General features: G+C 44.2%; 1 protein-coding gene across 4 annotated transcripts in view; it reads left to right on the forward strand.

Moving 5' to 3' along the window:
• The first annotated feature begins 200 nt into the window (after positions 1-200).
• LOC139419656 (FH1/FH2 domain-containing protein 3-like) overlaps positions 201-22,500 on the forward strand; it is a 49,705-nt gene continuing 27,405 nt past the window's right edge. For 2 of the 4 annotated variants that reach the window (XM_071169641.1, XM_071169647.1), the window contains exons 1-12: positions 201-282; positions 2,000-2,094; positions 2,361-2,504; positions 2,748-3,004; positions 8,795-8,845; positions 10,930-11,103; positions 11,289-11,423; positions 12,197-12,247; positions 13,626-13,843; positions 15,471-16,070; positions 16,351-17,324; positions 22,294-22,452. In XM_071169641.1, the coding sequence (XP_071025742.1) occupies positions 2,023-2,094; positions 2,361-2,504; positions 2,748-3,004; positions 8,795-8,845; positions 10,930-11,103; positions 11,289-11,423; positions 12,197-12,247; positions 13,626-13,843; positions 15,471-16,070; positions 16,351-17,324; positions 22,294-22,452 (2,835 nt within the window). In that variant the 5' untranslated portion in view covers positions 201-282; positions 2,000-2,022. Of the gene's footprint in view, positions 283-1,999; positions 2,095-2,360; positions 2,505-2,747; positions 3,005-6,039; positions 6,061-8,794; positions 8,846-10,929; positions 11,104-11,288; positions 11,424-12,196; positions 12,248-13,625; positions 13,844-15,470; positions 16,071-16,350; positions 17,325-22,293; positions 22,453-22,500 lie in introns of those variants that run through there. The other 2 variants (XM_071169656.1, XM_071169663.1) reach the window with 2 other exon arrangements.

Here is a 22,500-nt window from a genome sequence, read left to right on the forward strand (position 1 = left end):
ACCTCGTTGGTCACTGAAGCAGTTATAACATGCAGAATGAGATTGATATGGTCCCTGGTGCATAAAACCTTTTTCTGCTCTGCTGTGTGTGTGTGTGTGTGTGTGTGTGTGTGTGTGTGTGTGTGTGTGTGTGTGTGTGTGTGTGTGTGTGTGTGTGTGTGTGTGTGTAGTTCAGTCTGGTAGTGAAGACAGCTCTGAAACTGTTACTGGTGTTTGTGGAGTACACTGAACCCAACACTGCCCTGCTCATCCATGCTGTCAACACCGTGGACACCAAGAGAGGTAGGAGAGACCAGACCACTAACCTACACACACACATTGTAGACACCGCGGGAGGTAAGTGTGTGTGTTTATTGAAAAAGACTGTAACTCTCTCCTCTGGTGGGGTTCAGTTACCTGCCTCTGTAAAAGCTCCACACTGTGTCCTCTCCAGTAGTGGGGGGAGGTGTTTTGTCTCAACTCTGTCTAAGCCCATCACTCCTGTGGCTGTGTAAGGAGAGAGAACCAGATACCAGGAGCTCTGGGTAAGACTGAGACGGTCCATGACCCCACTGTCTGACTGCAGCGCTGCCTCATGTTCACACACACACACACACACACACACACACACACACTACTACTACCCTGGAAACTGTTCAGGACACTTGAGCTGCCTACAACTAGTCCAATTGTACATGATCTACTCCTGATATCATTACTGGTTCAGCTTCTATTAGTCTAATATCACATGATCTACTCCTGATATCATTACAGTTTCAGCTTCTATTAGTCTAATATCACATGATCTACTCCTGATATCATTACTGTTTCAGCTTCTATTAGTCTAATATTACTCGATCAACTCCTGATATCATTAGAGTTTCAGCTTCTATTAGTCTAATATCACATGATCTACTCCTGATATCATTACAGTTTCAGCTTCTATTAGTCTAATATTACATGATCTACTCCTGATATCATTACTGTTTCAGCTTCTATTAGTCTAATATCACATGATCTACTCCTGATATCATTAGAGTTTCAGCTTCTATTCATCTAATATCACATGATCTACTCCTGATATCATTAGAGTTTCAGCTTCTATTAGTCTAATATCACATGATCTACTCCTGATATCATTACAGTTTCAGCTTCTATTCGTCTAATATCACATGATCTACTCCTGATATCATTACAGTTTCAGCTTCTATTAGTCTAATATCACATGATCTACTCCTGATATCATTACTGTTTCAACTTCTATTAGTCTAATATCACATGATCTACTCCTGATATCATTACTGTTTCAACTTCTATTAGTCTAATATCACATGATCTACTCCTGATATCATTACTGTTTCAGCTTCTATTAGTCTAATATCACATGATCTACTCCTGATATCATTAGAGTTTCAGCTTCTATTAGTCTAATATCACATGATCTACTCCTGATATCATTACTGTTTCAGCTTCTATTATTCTAATATCACATGATCTACTCCTGATATCTTTACAGTTTCAGCTTCTATTTGTCTAATATCACATGATCTACTCCTGATATCATTACAGTTTCAGCTTCTATTAGTCTAATATCACATGATCTACTCCTGATATCATTACTGTTTCAACTTCTATTAGTCTAATATCACATGATCTACTCCTGATATCATTACAGTTTCAGCTTCTATTAGTCTAATATCACATGATCTACTCCTGATATCTTTACAGTTTCAGCTTCTATTTGTCTAATATCACATGATCTACTCCTGATATCATTACAGTTTCAGCTTCTATTAGTCTAATATCACATGATCTACTCCTGATATCATTACTGTTTCAGCTTCTATTAGTTTAATATCACATAATCTACTCCTGATATCATTACTGTTTCAGCTTCTATTAATCTAATATCACATAATCTACTCCTGATATCCATATGGCACTGGTTTATTTGAATGCAGAGCATATGTGGATTGTGGTACCTTTGGACCGACTGTGTGGTGCATGCTTTGTGGTGCAGGCTGTAAGCTGTGGTCCAATGCCATGGAGATTCTGGAGGAGAAGGATGGGGTGGACACAGAGCTGCTGGTGTATGCCATGACCCTCATCAACAAGGTCAGTCTCTCTTCATTCCTCTCTCTCTCTTCATCTCTTTTTCTCTCTCTCTCTCTACATATTTTTCTCTCTCTACATTTCACTCGCATCTCTTTGTCTTCTATTTCTTTCACTCTTTCTACATCTCTCTCTCTCGAATTACATCTATTTCTACATCTCTCTCTTTACAACTCTCTCTCTCTCTCTCTCTCTCTCTCTCTCTCTCTCTCTCTCTCTCTCTCTCTCTCTCTCTCTCCCAAATGATGACATTTGTGTGTGTGTTTCAGACTCTAGCGGGCCTGCCTGACCAGGACTCATTCTATGACGTGGTGGACTGTTTGGAGGAGCAGGGCATGGAGGCCATGTCTCAGAGACACCGTAGCAGGAAGGGAACAGACCTGGACCTCATGGAGCAGTTTAACATCTACGAGGTACCTCCACCTCCTCGGCTTAGTGGAATTCACTTCCTGGCTTAGTCACTTAACTAGTTTGTTGTAGAAACACTAGCAGAGCACTATAGGTACAAAACTTGGTCAAATATACAAATAAATCCTTGACCAGCTTGATTTAGTTTGTCCTCAATGGGACCAATGGAAAAGTCCTAAGTGTTGACCCATGTCTGCTTGGGACCTCATGTCCCCTGCTAGTCTAACTGTTCCCTGCTGTGCCTCCAGACTGCTCTGCGCCATGAGGACGGGGACGACGAGAGCCAGCCACCTACCGTGGGTCGGAAGAACCGGCGGCGTGCCAGCGTGGGGGGCACCAACGACCGGCGAGGCCTGGAGAGGAGACGCAGCCGGAGACACTCCCTCCAGAACGGGAGAGGACTCACCTCAGCCCCCGCTTCCCCCAGCAGCCCTCACTCTCACGGAGGACACAACGGTAGCTTCCTGCCCTTCGGAGGCCAGGGCATCGACGACGTCAGCGAAAGGTAAGTTGTAGCGGAGGAGAGTGGGTGATGGGTGGGGCAAACAGGAGAAGGGGAAGGGGAGAAGTAGAAAGTGTGAATGGGTTAAAGGGAGAAGCATATCCCTGCTTCTGTTATTAACTGAAACTTGCCAATATGATCTTAAATGGTCAGCTGAAGTGGTTCGGTTTATTTTTACTTCACTACCCAGAGAAGTCAGCTGTGAGGAATTGGAAAACACACAGATGATTCTGGATCCACGATACAGTTCAGAACAGGAAAGGATTCGACTGCCAGTGTTGTATTACGTTATAGTCTGGGACAGATGTGTGTGTTCCAACCAGAGTCAATATGAATGAAGAACGTCATTATATAGTAATAAAAGAGAGACAGAGCATGGGCTGCTGTTTCAAAGTGACGTTTAGATTCATCTTCAGACTGTCAACGTTTTGTGAGCTCGTGGAGCTGCTGAAGGAAATAGGAACCTTCTGTAAACAGTGATAGGAATTATTAGGAGTTATTATTCATTATTAGGAGTTATTATTGGTTATTAGGAGTTATTATTAGTTATTACTGTGCTCGTGTCCCAAATGACACCCTATTACCTATGTAGTGCACTACTTTTGGCAGTAAAGGTACCATTTGGGATGCATCCCTGTATGTGTCCTATCTGTCACAAGTCATGTTTCCCTTTGAGGGAGTGTTTGTTGAATTTCAACCAACACTGCAGTAGTTTTCCTTCAATAATGTTAATGTGTACACAACCACTATGAATTCATGCTTAACTAAAGCAAAATAATAATGCCTATTGAAATTTAAATACTGCAACATCTCATTTACATAAGTATTCACACCCCTGAGTCAATACTTTGTAGAAGCACCTTTGGCTGCGATTTCAGTTGTGAGTCTTTCTGGGTAAGTCTCTAAGAGCTTTCCACACCTGCATTGTGTAACACTTGCCCATTATTCTATTCAAAATTCTTCAAGCTCTGTCAAATTGGTTGTTAATTATTGCTAGACAACCATTTTCAGGTCTTGCAATAGATTTTCAAACAGAGTTGTAAGTCTAAACTGTAGCTGGGCCACTCAGGAGTATCCACTGTCTTCTTGCTAAGCAACTCCAATGTAGATTTGGCCTTGTGTTTTAGGTTATTGTCCTTCTGAAAAGTGAATTCATCTCCCAGGGTCTGGTGATCAGCAGACTGAACTAAGTTTTCCTCTAGGATTTAGCTCCATTCCATTTATTTGTTATCCTGAAAAATGATTATAAGCATACCCATAACATGATGCAGCCACCACTATGCTTAAAAATATGGATAGTGGTACAATGTGTTGTATTAGATTTGCCCCAAACATAAAACTTTGTATTCAGGACAAAAAGGGAATTGCTTTGCCACATTTTTTGCAGTATTACTTTAGTGCCTTGTTGCAAAAAGATGCATGTTTAGGAATATTTTGATTCTGTACAGGCTTCCTTTTCACTCTTTCAATTAGGTTAGAATGGTGGAGTAACTACAATGTTGTTGATCCATCCTCATTTTCCTCCTATCACAGCCATTAAACTCTGTAAGTGTTTTAAAGTCACCATTGGCCTCATACTTTGTAGTGACTGTGTGTATTGATACACCACCCAAAGTGTAATTAATAACCACCATGCTCAAAGGGATATTCAATGTCTGCTTTTTTATTTTGACCTATCGACCAATAGGTGCGAGGCATTGGAAAACCTCCCTGGTCTTTGTGGTTAAATAGGTTTTTCAAATTCACTGCTCGACTTAGGGACCTTACAGATAATTGTATGTGTGGGTTACAGAGATGAGGTAGTCATTCAAAACTCATGTTGAACACTATTATTACACACAGAGCAACGTATTATGTGATTTATTCAGCAAATCTTTACTCCTGAACTTATTTCAGCTTGCCATAACAAAGGGGTTGAAAACTTATTGACTCAAGACATTTCAGCTTGTCATTTTTAATCAAATTGTTAAAAAAAAAAAATATTCAACAAAATGTGGAAAAAGTCAAGGGGTGGGAATACTTTCTGAAGGCACAGTGGGATGGCTACTTTTCACCCTGCCACACACAGCATCATACTGTCCACCATTAGTAACTAGCATTTCTGGAAGCATTTCTGGTAGCATTTCTGGTAGCATTTCTGGTAGCATTTCTGGTAGCGCTCCAGTTCGGTTCTGCATATAGTTCAATTGAACCCAGAGGGTTATATGATACTGACTCCCACCAGTCCAGTCCACCACACACAGGAAATTCAGACCGCCTTTGAAGATCAGTGTTTTCCATATTGGTAATGAAACACAGGCGGGTCAGAGGAAACCTGACAGCACAATGGCCCTAGAAAGACTCTCGTATGCATATGATGTATGCGACAATCCTTTATCAATTAAAACCCTCCAGATATGACCACACAGTCACAGCCTAGTCAATGGTTGCGTCTCAAGTGACACCATTCTCCTACATTGTGCACTACTTTTGACCAAAGTCCATATGGCTCTGGTCAAAAGTAATGCACTATATAGGGAATAGGGTGCCATTTGGGACGTACACTATGATCACTGGTCCGGGGACCGTTACTGGTCCCTAAGATGTTACAGGCTGGTCCAGAGCTGCTGGTGTGTGCCAGATGGTTAGCTGACATTGATTTAGTCAGTTCTCATGCTGTTTTTTAATGTTATCAAGCACTGTATGTAATGAATGAAATGAGGACATACTAACTAAAAGCTGTGAACCTCTTTGAACTCTACTGCCTTGTGGACACATTTTTACCTCCCTCGTCAGTTTTGACAGGGTGTGCTGTGTGTACTGCATTCTGTCTGTCACTTCTTTGTCTCTTTTTCTGGACACTTTTCTACTGTATTTTGTTCATGTTGTCTGTTGCATTTCTCCTCCTTTTCCTCTTTCTACTCTTTCCTGTCTATTTTCTCCCTCCCCTCCCCTCCATCCATCCCTCCACCCCTCCTTTTCAGAGAGGAGGAAGAGGAGGAAGAGGAGGAGGAGGAGGAGGATGAGGAAGATGATGAGAGTCATGATATCACAGAGACCACTAGAAAGGGCTTCCACAGGTATTTCAGGAAAACAGGTTTTCCCCCAAATAGAACCTCTTCTTCCATATCTTTCTTTCAGTCTTGTCCTCCATCCATCTCCCCCTTCCTGGACAATGTATAGTGTTGTTAACAGTGTATGGGTGTGTTAGAACTACATAAAAAGCATATCTGTTATTGTAAACGTGTAATGTATTCCCCTTGGATGTACCCCACCCCCTTTGTCCTCCCCTTTGCTCTGTTACTCTGTTGTTTTAGCATGGCGCCCATGCAGGCAGTAGAGGACTCCTCTAGCTTGTGTTCTCCTTTTCACTGTATGGTCAACCTCATCCCTGACGCCTCAGCCGCCTCAGAGAGAGAGAGAGAGAGTGTGGCCATGGCCAGCCCTATGGCCCCTGTGTCCACCCCCCCTAGAAACACTGGCTCTAACCCCCAGGATGTCTCTCCCAGTCCCAGATCTACTTCCCTGGTCATAGCGCTTGGCTGGGGGAGACTGCCAGGCACTGCCCACCCTCTGGGCCAACAGCACAGCACCTCTGTACCCTCCTCTTCCTCCCCCTCCTGCTCCTCCTCCCCCTCGAGGGGACATAGTCAGTCCTACCTCCAACCGCCCAAGCCCCTCCCACTCCTCCCTGATGTGGACCTGAGCCAGGTGTCTGCCTCTGCTGAGGCCGAGAAGTGTGTTGAGAGGGGCGTGGCCAGACAACAGCGCTACAGGTAGAGGTGCAGCAGCAACAGGAGCTCTACAGTTCACTTCTTCACCTCTGGCATTACATTCACTATGAAGGAATACCTCCCCAACTCTTAAATATACACTGTCATCCCTCAACACTGGTGTCTGTGTCTTCATGTCTACCTGGCTTGCTCCCTCACAATCCACTTGGCTGAGAAGCTGCCGTACTGAATGTCTTTTGTACAAGGGGTATAGACATAGTGTTAATGTCTACCGTGTCAGACATATTCTGTGTTGTCGAGTCATATTTGCTTTCCGTGGCCTACGAGGCACTTGGAGATGGTCTCCCTCATGCATGTTATGTATGCTTTAACTTGTGTCCAGTTGAACACATCTTTAGCTTGCCTCGCCATTCCTTTGACCTTTAAAGGCCCAGTGCAGTAAAACATTAGATTTTTCTGTGTTGTATATATATTTCCACACTATGAGGTTGGAATAATACTATGAAATTGTGAAAATAATGAAAATACCCTTTTAGTGTAAGAACTGATTGAAAAGACAGCCTGAAATCTCTGCCTGTTTTGATGGGATGGAGTTTTGGCCTGCCTGGTGACATCACCACGGTAGATGAGTTTCAGAAATGAAACAACACATGTACATTTAACCATTCGTTAGAAAAAATTACAATGCATAGTCTTGGCATTAGGGCTCTGCTCCTTCAGGCCAGCTCACTGCCAGAGCCAAGCGTCACGTGAAGAGGATGACGTAAGTGCAGGCAGTGAGCCCGGCATGCTGTACCAAATCCCCTGAAGAAAGACACACACAACCCACAGGTGGAGGCTGGGGTGGTGGTGGGATATCACAATCAGCAAGCATAGCGAGTAACAGCTAGTTACAGCAACAACGACAGCAATAGACGTGCATTCACGTGCCATCCAGCATCCAGGAAGCATGTGTACAACTGGTCAACTTAAATAGACCGAATGGAAGTAGAGTGTGAATCCAATTGGTGCAATATCTGCTGATGTGATCAGCTGATGTCACCACACTGGGGTTTCCCTTCTGAACCGGCTCCACAGACCAATAAGAGAGAGATTTACAAACCTCTCTGCCAATAACAGCTAGTTTTCAGTTTCCCCCTCCGTACTCAAACCACTCCCAGACAGTCCTGGCTAAATTGGTGCTTTGAGAAATAGCTCTTTCCTAAGAAGCTATTTTTGTTTCTTTTTGACCATTTGAACTGAAAGAAAATCACTGTGAGGTACTTAATGTTTATCCAGAAATGATTTGATATTGAGATAAAAACTTGTGCATTGGGCCTTTTAAAGATAGTTTAACACCAGATGCCCAGTAGGCTGCTACATTTTCCTGTCCGCTGTGTTTTATTTTATGTTGCTTCTATCATCCATCCCGGATGGCACGCATACACAGGGAAAAAGGAAAGAGAAGAATTTGAACAAAGACGTATCATTTCCTTGACTGAGTCAGCTGCTAGATGTGCAACTCCAGTTGAGAACACTACGTTTTACTGACATTTACTGCTCATCTGTCTTTCATTGTGGCGTTGCACCACAGTTAAACCCAGACATGCCTAGAAAATAAAATTCAAAAATGAAAATGCACCATAACTCACGTTTGAGTGTCTCTTAGATGTCTGTAATGTTGTGCGGAGCTGCAGCAACAGAGATAGGATGGAAAGTAGTGTTGCCATATTGTGAACAGACCAGGCCAGAAGTGCTTCAGTGTGTAGGCCTACAGTAGAGCACTCCCTACCTCCTATCCCATATCATCCTAGTCTTAATGACCCACCAGGAAGTAGAGGTCTTTTAACTGTGGGCTTTATGGGAATATAAAAAAGGTTTGATTGTTTTTAAAGAGTATGTAGAGTCCGTGTCGGTGGGGGGAGGGGCAGAAATATTCTCTTGCTTCTTGGAATCACCATGTATCTTGCTACAATCCTTCAGTCAATCGTTCTCCAGACTTCCGTTTTCTTTGTGTTTAACCCTTGCATGCTTCTTTCCTTCATTACAATTTGTACTTGACTGTCCCTCTCCTCTCTCTCTCCTCACTGTTTCCCTTCAGCAGCCAAACAGCTGTATTGTATACATCTAGAGCACCCGTTAGTGCTGGAAGGTAAGACTTAGCCACTGTGCTAACACTAGTCTTATAGTCCTATAGGTAAGACTTAGTCTCCAGGTTAACACTAGTCTTATAGTCCTATAGGTAAGACTTAGTCTCCAGGTTAACACTAGTCTTATAGTCCTATAGGTAAGACTTAGCCTCCAGGTTAATACTAGTCATATAGGTAAGACTTAGCCTCCAGGTTAACACTAGTCTTATAGGTAAGACTAAGCCTCCAGGTTAACACTAGTCTTATAGGTAAGACTTAGCCTCCAGGTTAACACTAGTCTTATAGTCTTATAGGTAAGACTTAGCCTCCAGGTTAATACTAGTCTTATAGGTAAGACTTAGCCTCCAGGTTAATACTAGTCTTATAGGTAAGACTTAGCCTCCAGGTTAACACTAGTCTTATAGTCTTATAGGTAAGACTTAGCCTCCAGGTTAACACTAGTCTTATAGTCTTATAGGTAAGACTTAGCCACCAGGTTAACACTAGTCTTATATTCTTATAGGTAAGACTTAGCCTCCAGGTTAACACTAGTCTTATAGTCTTATAGGTAAGACTTAGCTTCCAGGTTAATACTAGTCTTATAGTCTTATAGGTAAGACTTAGCCTCCAGGTTTACACTAGTCTTATAGTCTTATAGGCAAGACTTAGCCTCCAGGTTAACACTAGTCTTATAGTCTTATAGGTAAGACTTAGCCTCCAGGTTTACACTAGTCTTATAGTCTTATAGGCAAGACTTAGCCTCCAGGTTAATACTAGTCATATAGGTAAGACTTAGCCTCCAGGTTTACACTAGTCTTATAGTCTTATAGGTAAGACTTAGCCTCCAGGTTAACACTAGTCTCATAGTCTTATAGGTAAGACTTAGCCTCCAGGTTAACACTAGTCATATAGTCTTATAGGTGAGACTTAGCCTCCAAGTTAATACTAGTCTTATAGGTAAGACTTAGCCTCCAGGTTAATACTAGTCATATAGGTAAGACTTAGCCTCCAGGTTAACACTAGTCTTATAGGTAAGACTTAGCCTCCAGGTTAACACTAGTCTTATAGTCTTATAGGTAAGACTTAGCCTCCAGGTTAATACTAGTCTTATAGTCTTATAGGTAAGACTTAGCCTCCAGGTTAACACTAGTCTTATAGTCTTATAGTTAAGACGTAGCCTCCAGGTTAATACTAGTCTTATAGTCTTATAGGTAAGACTTAGCCTCCAGCGTAACACTAGTCTTATAGTCTTATAGGTAAGACCTAGCCTCTGCTATCTTAGGGCATCTATTTAGATACTGTACACTCAGGGGGGGTTGAGGGGAATTTGGTTCCCTTTAGTGAAACAAATTCTACATGAAACTCATTTCTACATTTCTAAATGCTATTTTTAGCTGAATTCCTAGTGATTCGACAGTGGTGACCTGAACACCCTGGAGATTTAAATGATGTGTCAGTGCTTTCCAACTGTATCAAACACACCATGACATGGCAGTGAACCCTGCTGCTGCATGCTGAGCACCTCTTGGAATGCAACGCTCCCTGCTTCACTATCTCATTCAACAGAGCCATTAAGAAGCACCTTAAAAAGCAGCAGGGTTGTTTAGAGGTCAGCTCTGCTCTTGAGTACAGTCATTTCCTCCCTTAAGTTGAATCCCACTCAAGTCCCGTTGCTCTTGGCTGTGCGCTTGTCTTGGGTGTCTGGCGACTGCCTTTCAGGACCTCCACAGGCAGAGGCAGTGTCCCAAAGCATACCCTATCCCTTATCTTTCATGTTTAAAAACATATATTTAGCCAGGCAAGTCAGTTAAGAACAAATTCTTATTTACAATGACAGCCAACCGGGGAACAGTGGGTTAACTCCTTGTTCAGGGGCAGAACGGCAGATTTTTACCTTGTCAGCTCAGGTATTCGATCCAGCAATCTTTCGGTTACTGGCCCAACACTCTAACCACTAGGCTACCTGCCGCCCCTTATATAGTGCAATACATTGGACCAGAGCCCATTGTGCACTATTTTGGGAATAGGGTGCCATTTGAGGCACACATCCTTAGTGTCGGGAATTCTAACCGTGAATAACAATGTTTCCTCCTCCTGTTGTTTGCAGCCGACACATAGGCCACGTCATGGCGCTCCCTGGCAGGTCCCAGGGTGTAGCCAGCGCCAGCGCCCCCACCACCCCTGTACACCGCTCCCAGGGTGTTGCCAGCGCCCCCACCACCCCTGTACACCGCACCTTTGCCACCTCAGGGGCACCACAGCTGGACTCCAAGTCTGACAGGTCAGCACTCAACCAATCAATGAATCAATCAATGAAACAAGCCCCACCTCTGTGTATGAGTTCCAGACACGGATTTAAATATTATTTATTTTCTTTCAAATCATTTAGGTGCGCTTGTTTTAGCTTGCCCAGCGTAGTAGGACCAATGGAATAGTAATATGGTCTTCCTCTGTTGGGTTACCCAGACCTTCTCTGGGGAGCTTGTTGTCCTCCTCCTACAGACAACACCAGGAGTCTCTGACTGCAGAGAGAGAGAGGAGGAGACAAGAGAGGGAGGAACGACTGCAGAAAATCGAGAGGGAGGAGAGGACCCGCTTCAAGTGAGTCCCAACCTGCATCACATCACACTACTCATAGATGGAATTGTCCTTTTGACGTTTACATTGCAGTTCAGTTCCCTCATTAAAAGTCCCAAACCAATTCACCAGAATCAAACACAGAACGACTTTGTCCACAGCTTTATACACTTATCTGTACGGTTACCGGCTGGAGTGATGGAGTTTTGTCTGGGATGAATAAGAGTCTGAGCTTTGTTCCACAATATATCAGATGAGTTGGAGATGTTTAGAAACTGGACATACTTGTCTGTCTGTTTATTATGGTCATCAGTCAGGGACATGATGTGAGTCTAAGGAGGAGATACATGCTCTGCATCCCAAATGGAGCTCTACTGGGTCATAGGTCTCTGGTCAAAAGTAGGGCACTTATTATGGGATAGGGTGCAATTTGGGGTGCAGTCATGGATATGTTGGTTCGGCAGAAAACAAAGTCCTGCTGGCCTTCCTTTTACTTGTTTTCTATGGCCATATAAAGACCTGGATGTCAGACTGAGCCCTGGAAAGCTCCTCTGGTCTGTGTGTCTCCTCTGTCATGTCAGACTATTTCTCTCCCACAGTATCTACAACTATTCACACTGTCCCATTGGTTAACTAAGGATGTCTTTTAAAAAGGTACTATAGAATGTGAATGAAAACAAATATGAATTGAAATGCACAATAAGATATAGATCTCACATTATTTTCACATACTGTCTCTCCCTCTCTCTCTCTCTTTCTCTCTCTCTCTCACACTCACATACTTGGAACATTATCAGTCGGGATTACATGGACAAGAGGGAAGAGACAAGACAGGCCAGAGAAGAGAGGTATGTTGTCTACTTTCATTTCTAATATACAAATAGACACAGTGCTCTCTAGCAATGTGGACTCTATAATCATTCTGATAGACACAGTGCTTTATATCAATTAAGATTCTAGAATCATTCAGATAGACACAGTGCTTTATATCAATTAAGATTCTAGAATCATTCAGATAAACACAGTGCTTTATATCAATTAAGATTCTAGAATCATTCAGATAGACACAGTGCTCTCTAGCAATGTGGATTCTACAATCATTCAGAGACACAGTGCTTTATATAAATTAAGATTCTAGAATCATTCAGATAGACACAGTGCTTTATATCAATGTAGATTCTAGAATCATTCAGATAGACACAGTGTTTATATCAATTAAGATTCTAGAATCATTCAGATAGACACTGTGCTCTATATAAATGAAGATTCTAGAATTATTCAGATAGACACTGTGCTCTATATCAATCTAGATTCTAGAATCATTCAGATAGACACTGCTCTATATCAATGTAGATTCTAGAATAATTCAGATAAACACAGTGCTCTATATCAATGTAGATTCTAGAAGCATTCAGATAGACAAAGTGCTCTCTAGCAATGTAGATTCTAGAATCATTTAGATAGACACTGTACTCTATATCAATGTAGATTTTAGAATCATTCAGATAGACACTGTGCTCTATATCAATGTAGATTCTAGAATCATTCAGATAGACACTGTTCTCTATTTCAATCTAGATCCTAGAATCATTCTCCTGTAATAAGTACAACATAAAGACTCTGACATGAGGGAGTAATATGCCTTGAAACCTTTTTGAGGAGAATTGTTAGCAGATGTAGAACAAGTCAGGCTCAGCCTCTGGGCTGAAATATAGGTGTCAGGCCCCCTCTAAACCTGCTGCTGTGCATTAAGACATCTACAACTGAATGGGACGAGGGGTGGAATTGGCTTTAAGTCATGGATACGGTCCAGATAAGGTAGGCTATGCATGTGTAATGTACCACCTTCCAGACATATGTATGATCAGTGTTATTTAAAACAGGAATCTTAGGTTATGTGTGTGACGTCTATATCAAGATGAAACACTGTTATCAGACCCATGGAGAAGTCGCTGTAGGACACTGTAGGTATCTTCAACATTTATGTGTCAATTAAGCACCTGGAGAAATCCGAGAAGCATCACAGAGTCCCAGACATTTGACCACTGTTTCAGAAAAGGAAGTGTGAGGGAACTGAATACAGTATATTACTGGTAGAGGGTGGCAGTAGCCTTGAGGTTAGAGAAATCTTCTCCTACCCCCATGAGATAGATATGATATAACAATAGACCTAAACAGGTGGAGTAACATCCTTTTTGAATAATATTCTGGGACTCCCTCTTCCAGATATAAGTGCGTTGAGAGGCTCGCAGCAGAGGAGTATGAGAAAGAGAGAGAGCGCACGAGAGCGCCACCCAGGGGGCGCACAGAGATCACCCTGAGCCTGAGCCCCACCCCCTCCAGTCGCTCCGCCTCCCCCCGCTGTGCCACGCCCTCCTCCATCGCCTCTCCGGAAGACGCTGGCACCATTCCATCCCAGACATCCCAGACATCCCAGACGCAGGGTAAATAACCTTTTCCAAACGTTTAACCAACATTAAAGCTCCCATCTCAGATTCAGAGTAACATAACGTTCTCCAAACATTTAACAATCATTACCGGTCCAGAGAAGTTTTATGTATTTGTTCCCGGGGTCTGAATTAACACAAGGAGGGTGATTCACTCACACTTTGGAATTAGAGTCAGCTGCACTAATGATGGCTGTATGGTGTCTGTTGTTCCCGGGGTCTGAATTAACACAAGGAGGGTGATTCACTCACACTTTGGAATTAGAGTCAGCTGCACTAATGATGGCTGTATGGTGTCTGTTGTTCCCGGGGTCTGAATTAACACAAGGAGGGTGATTCACTCACACTTTGGAATTAGAGTCAGCTGCACTAATGATGGCTGTATGGTGTCTGTTGTTCCCGGGGTCTGAATTAACACAAGGAGGGTGATTCACCCACACTTTGGAATTAGAGTCAGCTGCACTAATGATGGCTGTATGGTGTCTGTTGTTCCCGGGGTCTGAATTAACACAAGGAGGGTGATTCACCCACACTTTGGAATTAGAGTCAGCTGCACTAATGATGGCTGTATGGTGTCTGTTGTTCCCGGGGTCTGAATTAACACAAGGAGGGTGATTCACCCACACTTTGGAATTAGAGTCAGCTGCACTAATGATGGCTGTATGGTGTCTGTTGTTCCCGGGGTCTGAATTAACACAAGGAGGGTGATTCACCCACACTTTGGAATTAGAGTCAGCTGCACTAATGATGGCTGTATGGTGTCTGTTGTTCCCGGGGTCTGAATTAACACAAGGAGGGTGATTCACTCACACTTTGGAATTAGAGTCAGCTGCACTAATGATGGCTGTATGTTGTCTGTTGGGAGGAAAATCATCAGGACTTGATAAGAAAAGGATTTCATTCTTGTTTTTCTGTGTGCTTCAGAATGAGGTGTCTAAGTGTATGTTGCTAAATCCCAAATATGTTCTGGGATGGGATGGACATTACTTTAGCTGCCTGTGGGAAAATGCTTTGCATGATGGTTTGAAATGTAGTGAGTGGCTAGCTTTTAGGTCCCAGGCATACCCCAGTGATTTGTATGTGATTGTAGTGTGGTTTTGGCTGTGGTAGCGCCAGCCGCTAGGGCGTGGAACTCTTAATATGGGGTTCCATTCACATTCTACAGTAGGAGCCAGGAAGAGGTGTGGTGGACTGTGGACTACAGCACTGACCATAGAGGGACAAGCCTTTCAATACCTCACAGACTCAGTTATGATGATACATGAATGAATATCATGAGAACTAGATGTTGCTAGTCTGGGGTGGTTATTCTAACCCACCAAAATGGGATAATGGGATCAAATGAGAGGTCGAATCTAATTTCGAAACACATTGTCATCATAGCTGTTAATTCATTTCCTGTAACATTCAATGAAGTATGAATTGACATGCTTAACGACTTGTGCTCCAGACCAAAATCTAGACAATTTATAATTTTAATTCATTAAATGTCACAGAGCAATTTTATGGTATTTACATTATAAACAAGATCATTTAAAAATGATATCAGACAATATTGAAAAGGCACACAATCAAAACCCTTACAGGAGCTTTCTGTTTTGTTTGGTCCTGTTTTCTCTACCAGGAAGTGAAGTAGACGTAGAGCCAAGCCGTGACCTTCAGACTAGAACTACAAGTCCAGCGCCAGAGTTAATAGTATCAGGACCTTCTCCAGAACCCACAGAGCCCCCCTCCCAAACCCCCTCCCAAACTCCCCCGGCGCCAGCCGAGGAGCAGGCAGAGACAGAGACGCAGACAGAGAAGCAGGAAGTAGCTGAAGTTGAGTCCAAGCAGGAAGTACTAGAGCTAGTGGAGTTAGCGGTAGATGAACAGACACAGGGTAAAGAGCAAGAAGAAAGTGAGGAGGAGGAGGAGGGTAAGGAGGAAGAGAGACAGTCAGGGAATGAGGTAGAGGGAGAAGAGAAGGTAGAGGTAGAGGGAGAAGAGGTGGAGATAGAAGATGTAGAAGTGGTAGAGATAGAGGTGGAGGAGGAGGGAGAGAGGGAGCAGGCTGCGTCGGAGGAGAGGGAGGTGGAGGAGAGGCTGGTCCTCCTCAGTGAGAAGGAGAGGCAGAATGAGGAAGTGAATGAGAAGGACAACTGTTCTGCCTCCAGTATCTCCTCAGCCAGTAGCACTCTGGAGAGAGAGGAGAGGGAGGAGAAAGTCAACAGCAACCTTGAACCAGGTACCAGCTGCCCCTCAGAAGGAAATGCAGACTTTAGGACACTTGGCCTTTTATGACTTAACATATGGCTTGTGATTTGTGCCCATACTGTAAATGGAACACTTGCTAATCTTCCGTATGCTGTACATCAGTAGGCAGACATTGAAGTTCAACTCATGTCAGAACATTTCATTCCACCCATGTTCTCATTTCAGTTTCTGATATACAGATCTGCTCTCTATTCTGTTCTGAAGGCTAGCAATCCAATCCACCCTTCCTCCTTGTGTTTGTCCACCTCTAGGCCAGTGCATTAAGGAGGAAGACGTGAACGGGCAGTGCAGCAAGATCCTCAACAGCAAGCGCTTCATGCTGGACATGCTCTATGCCCAGAACAAGACCACTGCCGACGAGGACGAAGAGAAGGCTGGAGAGACAGAACAGACGGAGAAATTTAAAGAGGGGATGGAGACGTCATCGCTAGAGGGTCAGGACGGGTCGTCGGTGGCCAGCCTAGCCAGTCGTATCTCTACACTGGAGGCCAGCAGGCAGGCCTGTGAGGAGAACGTCAAGAAGATGGAGGTGCAACACCTGGAGAACCAGGGGAGCGTCAGGGCCGTGGCCGAGAAATTTGGAGACCTTGTTAAAAGCCTTGTGTCGCCTCACGAGCTGGAGGCATTGGAGAAGCAGCAGCTAGGGCAGCTTCAACCTGATAAAGACAAAGCTCCTCCGGCCCCGTCCTCCTCTCCCCTACCTCCTAAGAAGGAGTCAGATTATATCTGGGACCAGCTGATGGCAGCCCCCAGGGAGCTGCGGATTAAAGAGATGGACTTTACAGACCTGGCAGACGAGGATGATCTGGACATCCTAGACGTGGACAGTGTGCTGATGGGCTCCAGTGACCTGATGATCCCTCCGCCTCCTCCCTGTCTCTCCACCCTGCCCCCTCCCCCTCCCCTGGGCCTGTTCGGCTGCCCCCCGCCCCCTCCTGTCCCTGGCATGATGCCCCCTCCCCCGCCCTTCATGCCCCCCGGACCCACCCAGCCCTACCCGGGGTCCCCCCAGCTGAGCCGAGGGACAGGGGAGCCCCCTCTGTTCCAAAAGAAGAAGAAGACTATCCGTCTCTTCTGGAACGAGGTAAGGCCCATGGACGGCCAGTACAGGAACCACAAGCGTTGTAGAGAGTCTCTCTGGTCCAAACTGGAGCCGGTCAAAGTGGACACGTCCAAGCTGGAACACCTGTTTGAAACCAAGTCCAAGGAGCTGCCTGTTACCAAGGTACCTTTGTTGACTGGTTTGGTTATTTATACGTATAGGAAATGTATGTGGGTTTTCTCAAGAAATTCATTTGTGAAATGATGTCACCTAAAGCATTTAGGGGCGGGTTCCCGGACACAGACTAAGACTAGTCCAGGAAACAGCCCCATAGATGTTTCCAACTTGTCCTCTTCCTCCAGAGCACATAGGTTTAGACATCAGGTGTGGATCTACTAACTACACCTTCTGTTCTGTATACACTCAGCAGAACAGCACTAACCAGCTTCACCGTGTTGGTAAAGACTGACCTGCATGTTGTCTGTTCTGTATAAAACTCAGCAGAACAGCACTAACCAGCTTCACCGTGTTGGTAAAGACTGACCTGCATGTTGTCTGTTCTGTATACACTCAGCAGAACAGCACTAACCAGCTTCACCGTGTTGGTAAAGACTGACCTGCATGTTGTCTGTTCTGTATACACTCAGCAGAACAGCACTAACCAGCTTCACCGTGGTGGTAAAGACTGACCTGCATGTTGTCTGTTCTGTATACACTCAGCAGAACAGCACTAACCAGCTTCACCGTGGTGGTAAAGACTGACCTGCATGTTGTCTGTTCTGTATACACTCAGCAGAACAGCACTAACCAGCTTCACCGTGTTGGTAAAGACTGACCTGCATGTTGTCTGTTCTGTATACACTCAGCAGAACAGCACTAACCAGCTTCACCGTGTTGGTAAAGACTGACCTGCATGTTGTCTGTTCTGTATACACTCAGCAGAACAGCACTAACCAGCTTCACCGTGGTGGTAAAGACTGACCTGCATGTTGTCTGTTCTGTATACACTCAGCAGAACAGCACTAACCAGCTTCACCGTGGTGGTAAAGACTGACCTGCATGTTGTCTGTTCTGTATACACTCAGCAGAACAGCACTAACCAGCTTCACCGTGTTGGTAAAGACTGACCTGCATGTTGTCTGTTCTGTATACACTCAGCAGAACAGCACTAACCAGCTTCACCGTGGTGGTAAAGACTGACCTGCATGTTGTCTGTTCTGTATACACTCAGCAGAACAGCACTAACCAGCTCCACCGTGTTGGTAAAGACTGACCTGCATGTTGTCTGTTCTGTATACACTCAGCAGAACAGCACTAACCAGCTTCACCGTGTTGGTAAAGACTGACCTGCATGTTGTCTGTTCTGTATACACTCAGCAGAACAGCACTAACCAGCTTCACCGTGGTGGTAAAGACTGACCTGCATGTTGTCTGTTCTGTATACACTCAGCAGAACAGCACTAACCAGCTTCACCGTGTTGGTAAAGACTGACCTGCATGTTGTCTGTTCTGTATACACTCAGCAGAACAGCACTAACCAGCTTCACCGTGTTGGTAAAGACTGACCTGCATGTTGTCTGTTCTGTATACACTCAGCAGAACAGCACTAACCAGCTTCACCGTGGTGGTAAAGACTGACCTGCATGTTGTCTGTTCTGTATACACTCAGCAGAACAGCACTAACCAGCTTCACCGTGGTGGTAAAGACTGACCTGCATGTTGTCTGTTCTGTATACACTCAGCAGAACAGCACTAACCAGCTTCACCGTGGTGGTAAAGACTGACCTGCATGTTGTCTGTTCTGTATACACTCAGCAGAACAGCACTAACCAGCTTCACCGTGTTGGTAAAGACTGACCTGCATGTTGTCTGTTCTGTATACACTCAGCAGAACAGCACTAACCAGCTTCACCGTGTTGGTAAAGACTGACCTGCATGTTGTCTGTTCTGTATACACTCAGCAGAACAGCACTAACCAGCTTCACCGTGTTGGTAAAGACTGACCTGCATGTTGTCTGTTCTGTATACACTCAGCAGAACAGCACTAACCAGCTTCACCGTGTTGGTAAAGACTGACCTGCATGTTGTCTGTTCTGTATACACTCAGCAGAACAGCACTAACCAGCTTCACCGTGGTGGTAAAGACTGACCTGCATGTTGTCTGTTCTGTATACACTCAGCAGAACAGCACTAACCAGCTTCACCGTGTTGGTAAAGACTGACCTGCATGTTGTCTGTTCTGTATACACTCAGCAGAACAGCACTAACCAGCTTCACCGTGGTGGTAAAGACTGACCTGCATGTTGTCTGTTCTGTATACACTCAGCAGAACAGCACTAACCAGCTTCACCGTGGTGGTAAAGACTGACCTGCATGTTGTCTGTTCTGTATACACTCAGCAGAACAGCACTAACCAGCTTCACCGTGGTGGTAAAGACTGACCTGCATGTTGTCTGTTCTGTATACACTCAGCAGAACAGCACTAACCAGCTTCACCGTGGTGGTAAAGACTGACCTGCATGTTGTCTGTTCTGTATAAAACTCAGCAGAACAGCACTAACCAGCTTCACCGTGGTGGTAAAGACTGACCTGCATGTTGTCTGTTCTGTATACACTCAGCAGAACAGCACTAACCAGCTTCACCGTGGTGGTAAAGACTGACCTGCATGTTGTCTGTTCTGTATACACTCAGCAGAACAGCACTAACCAGCTTCACCGTGTTGGTAAAGACTGACCTGCATGTTGTCTGTTCTGTATACACTCAGCAGAACAGCACTAACCAGCTTCACCGTGTTGGTAAAGACTGACCTGCATGTTGTCTGTTCTGTATACACTCAGCAGAACAGCACTAACCAGCTTCACCGTGTTGGTAAAGACTGACCTGCATGTTGTCTGTTCTGTATACACTCAGCAGAACAGCACTAACCAGCTTCACCGTGGTGGTAAAGACTGACCTGCATGTTGTCTGTTCTGTATACACTCAGCAGAACAGCACTAACCAGCTTCACCGTGGTGGTAAAGACTGACCTGCATGTTGTCTGTTCTGTATACACTCAGCAGAACAGCACTAACCAACTTCACCGTGTTGGTAAAGACTGACCTGCATGTTGTCTGTTCTGTATACACTCAGCAGAACAGCACTAACCAGCTTCACCGTGTTGGTAAAGACTGACCTGCATGTTGTCTGTTCTGTATACACTCAGCAGAACAGCACTAACCAGCTTCACCGTGGTGGTAAAGACTGACCTGCATGTTGTCTGTTCTGTATACACTCAGCAGAACAGCACTAACCAGCTTCACCGTGGTGGTAAAGACTGACCTGCATGTTGTCTGTTCTGGTTGGATTCTCAAAGCTGATAGAGGAAACTATGTTTTCTCTTCATAATTAGTTTCTTTCTGTGTTTGTGTTTTGGTTTTGTCCGTTGAGCCTGTTGAGCTGGAGCCCCGTGTTCATGCTTCAGGCTTCATTCATCCACAGCATCAAAAGTAGTGCCATTTATAGGGAATAGGGTGCCATTTATAGGGAATAGGGTGCCATTTATAGGGAACAGGGTACCATTTATAGGGAATAGGGTGCCATTTATAGGGAACAGGGTACCATTTATAGGGAATAGGGTGCCATTTATAGGGAATAGGGTGCCATTTATAGGGAATAGGGTGCCATTTATAGGGAATAGGGTGCCATTTATAGGGAATAGGGTGCCATTTATAGGGAACAGGGTACAATTTATAGGGAACAGGGTGCCATTTATAGGGAATAGGGTGCCATTTATAGGGAATAGGTTGCCATTTATAGGGAATAGGGTGCCATTTATAGGGAATAGGGTGCCATTTATAGGGAATAGGGTGCCATTTATAGGGAACAGGGTACCATTTATAGGGAATAGGGTGCCATTTATAGGGAATAGGGTGCCATTTATAGGGAATAGGGTGCCATTTATAGGGAACAGGGTGCCATTTATAGGGAATAGGGTGCCATTTATAGGGAATAGGGTGCCATTTATAGGGAACAGGGTGTCATTTATAGGGAATAGGGTGCCATTTATAGGGAATAGGGTGCCATTTATAGGGAATAGGGTGCCATTTATAGGGAACAGGGTACAATTTATAGGGAACAGGGTGCCATTTATAGGGAATAGGGTGCCATTTATAGGGAATAGGTTGCCATTTATAGGGAATAGGGTGCCATTTATAGGGAATAGGGTGCCATTTATAGGGAATAGTGTGCCATTTATAGGGAACAGGGTACCATTTATAGGGAATAGGGTGCCATTTATAGGGAATAGGGTGCCATTTATAGGGAATAGGGTGCCATTTATAGGGAACAGGGTGCCATTTATAGGGAATAGGGTGCCATTTATAGGGAATAGGGTGCCATTTATAGGGAACGGGGTGCCATTTGGGGCGTAACCCTGCTGTCCATGGTGACGTTCTGACTACGTCCCGCACCACGCTGTCTCCTGCTTCAAACTATTGAAGAATGCTGTGCAGGATTTAAACCAGGTTGTCTTAAATGTACTGTAGGTCAACCCTGTCTTCCCGACCTGCTAGTAGACAGAATGATGGAATGTGATGGATTCCCTCTAGTATCTTGTCAACATCATCAAAGGTGCAGCCTGTCTTCTATAAAGTTTTCTCCGTCACTTTAAACTCGACTGACTCTGAGATGGTCCAAAACTGAAAGCAGGAGGGATATATATAAATATAGATGTAGCTAGATATAGTGTAGAGAGGAGATCAGATCTACTATAAAAGGTCATGTACAGTATTACAGTCACACAGTTTTGGTCCCTGGCCCTGATCCATTGTGACTGAGACTCTCTAGTTCTGAACGTTTCAACATTTGATCTCACCGGCGTTTGTTAATGATGGATTTTTATGTTGAGAGTTTTATGGAATCCCTGGACTGATTTTATGTATAATACATTTGCAAAAATGTCTACAAACCTGTTTTGGCTTTGTCATTATGGGGTTTTCTGTGTAGATTGAGGAGGATTTTTTTTATTTAATGCATTTTAGAATAAGGCTGTAATGTAATAAAATGTGGGAAAAGTCAAGGGGTCTGAATACCTTTCTGAATGCGCTGTATAGTATAATACTAGTACTTTATTGTTGTTAATATAATGTCCTGTTTCTGTGTATCTCTACTCAGAAAACAGCAGTGGATGGGAAACGACAAGAGATTATTGTCCTGGACTCCAAACGGAGCAATGCCATCAACATCGGGCTGACCGTCCTCCCCCCTCCCCGCACCATCAAGACAGCCATCCTCAACTTCGACGAGTACGCTTTGAACAAGGAGGGGATCGAGGTGAGCTGCATGTCACATGGTATCTTGAAATGATTGGGCTATAATGAT

The sequence above is a fragment of the Oncorhynchus clarkii genome, chromosome 2 (assembly GCF_045791955.1).
Source record: "Oncorhynchus clarkii lewisi isolate Uvic-CL-2024 chromosome 2, UVic_Ocla_1.0, whole genome shotgun sequence".
In the NCBI taxonomy this organism is placed as follows: domain Eukaryota; kingdom Metazoa; phylum Chordata; class Actinopteri; order Salmoniformes; family Salmonidae; genus Oncorhynchus; species Oncorhynchus clarkii.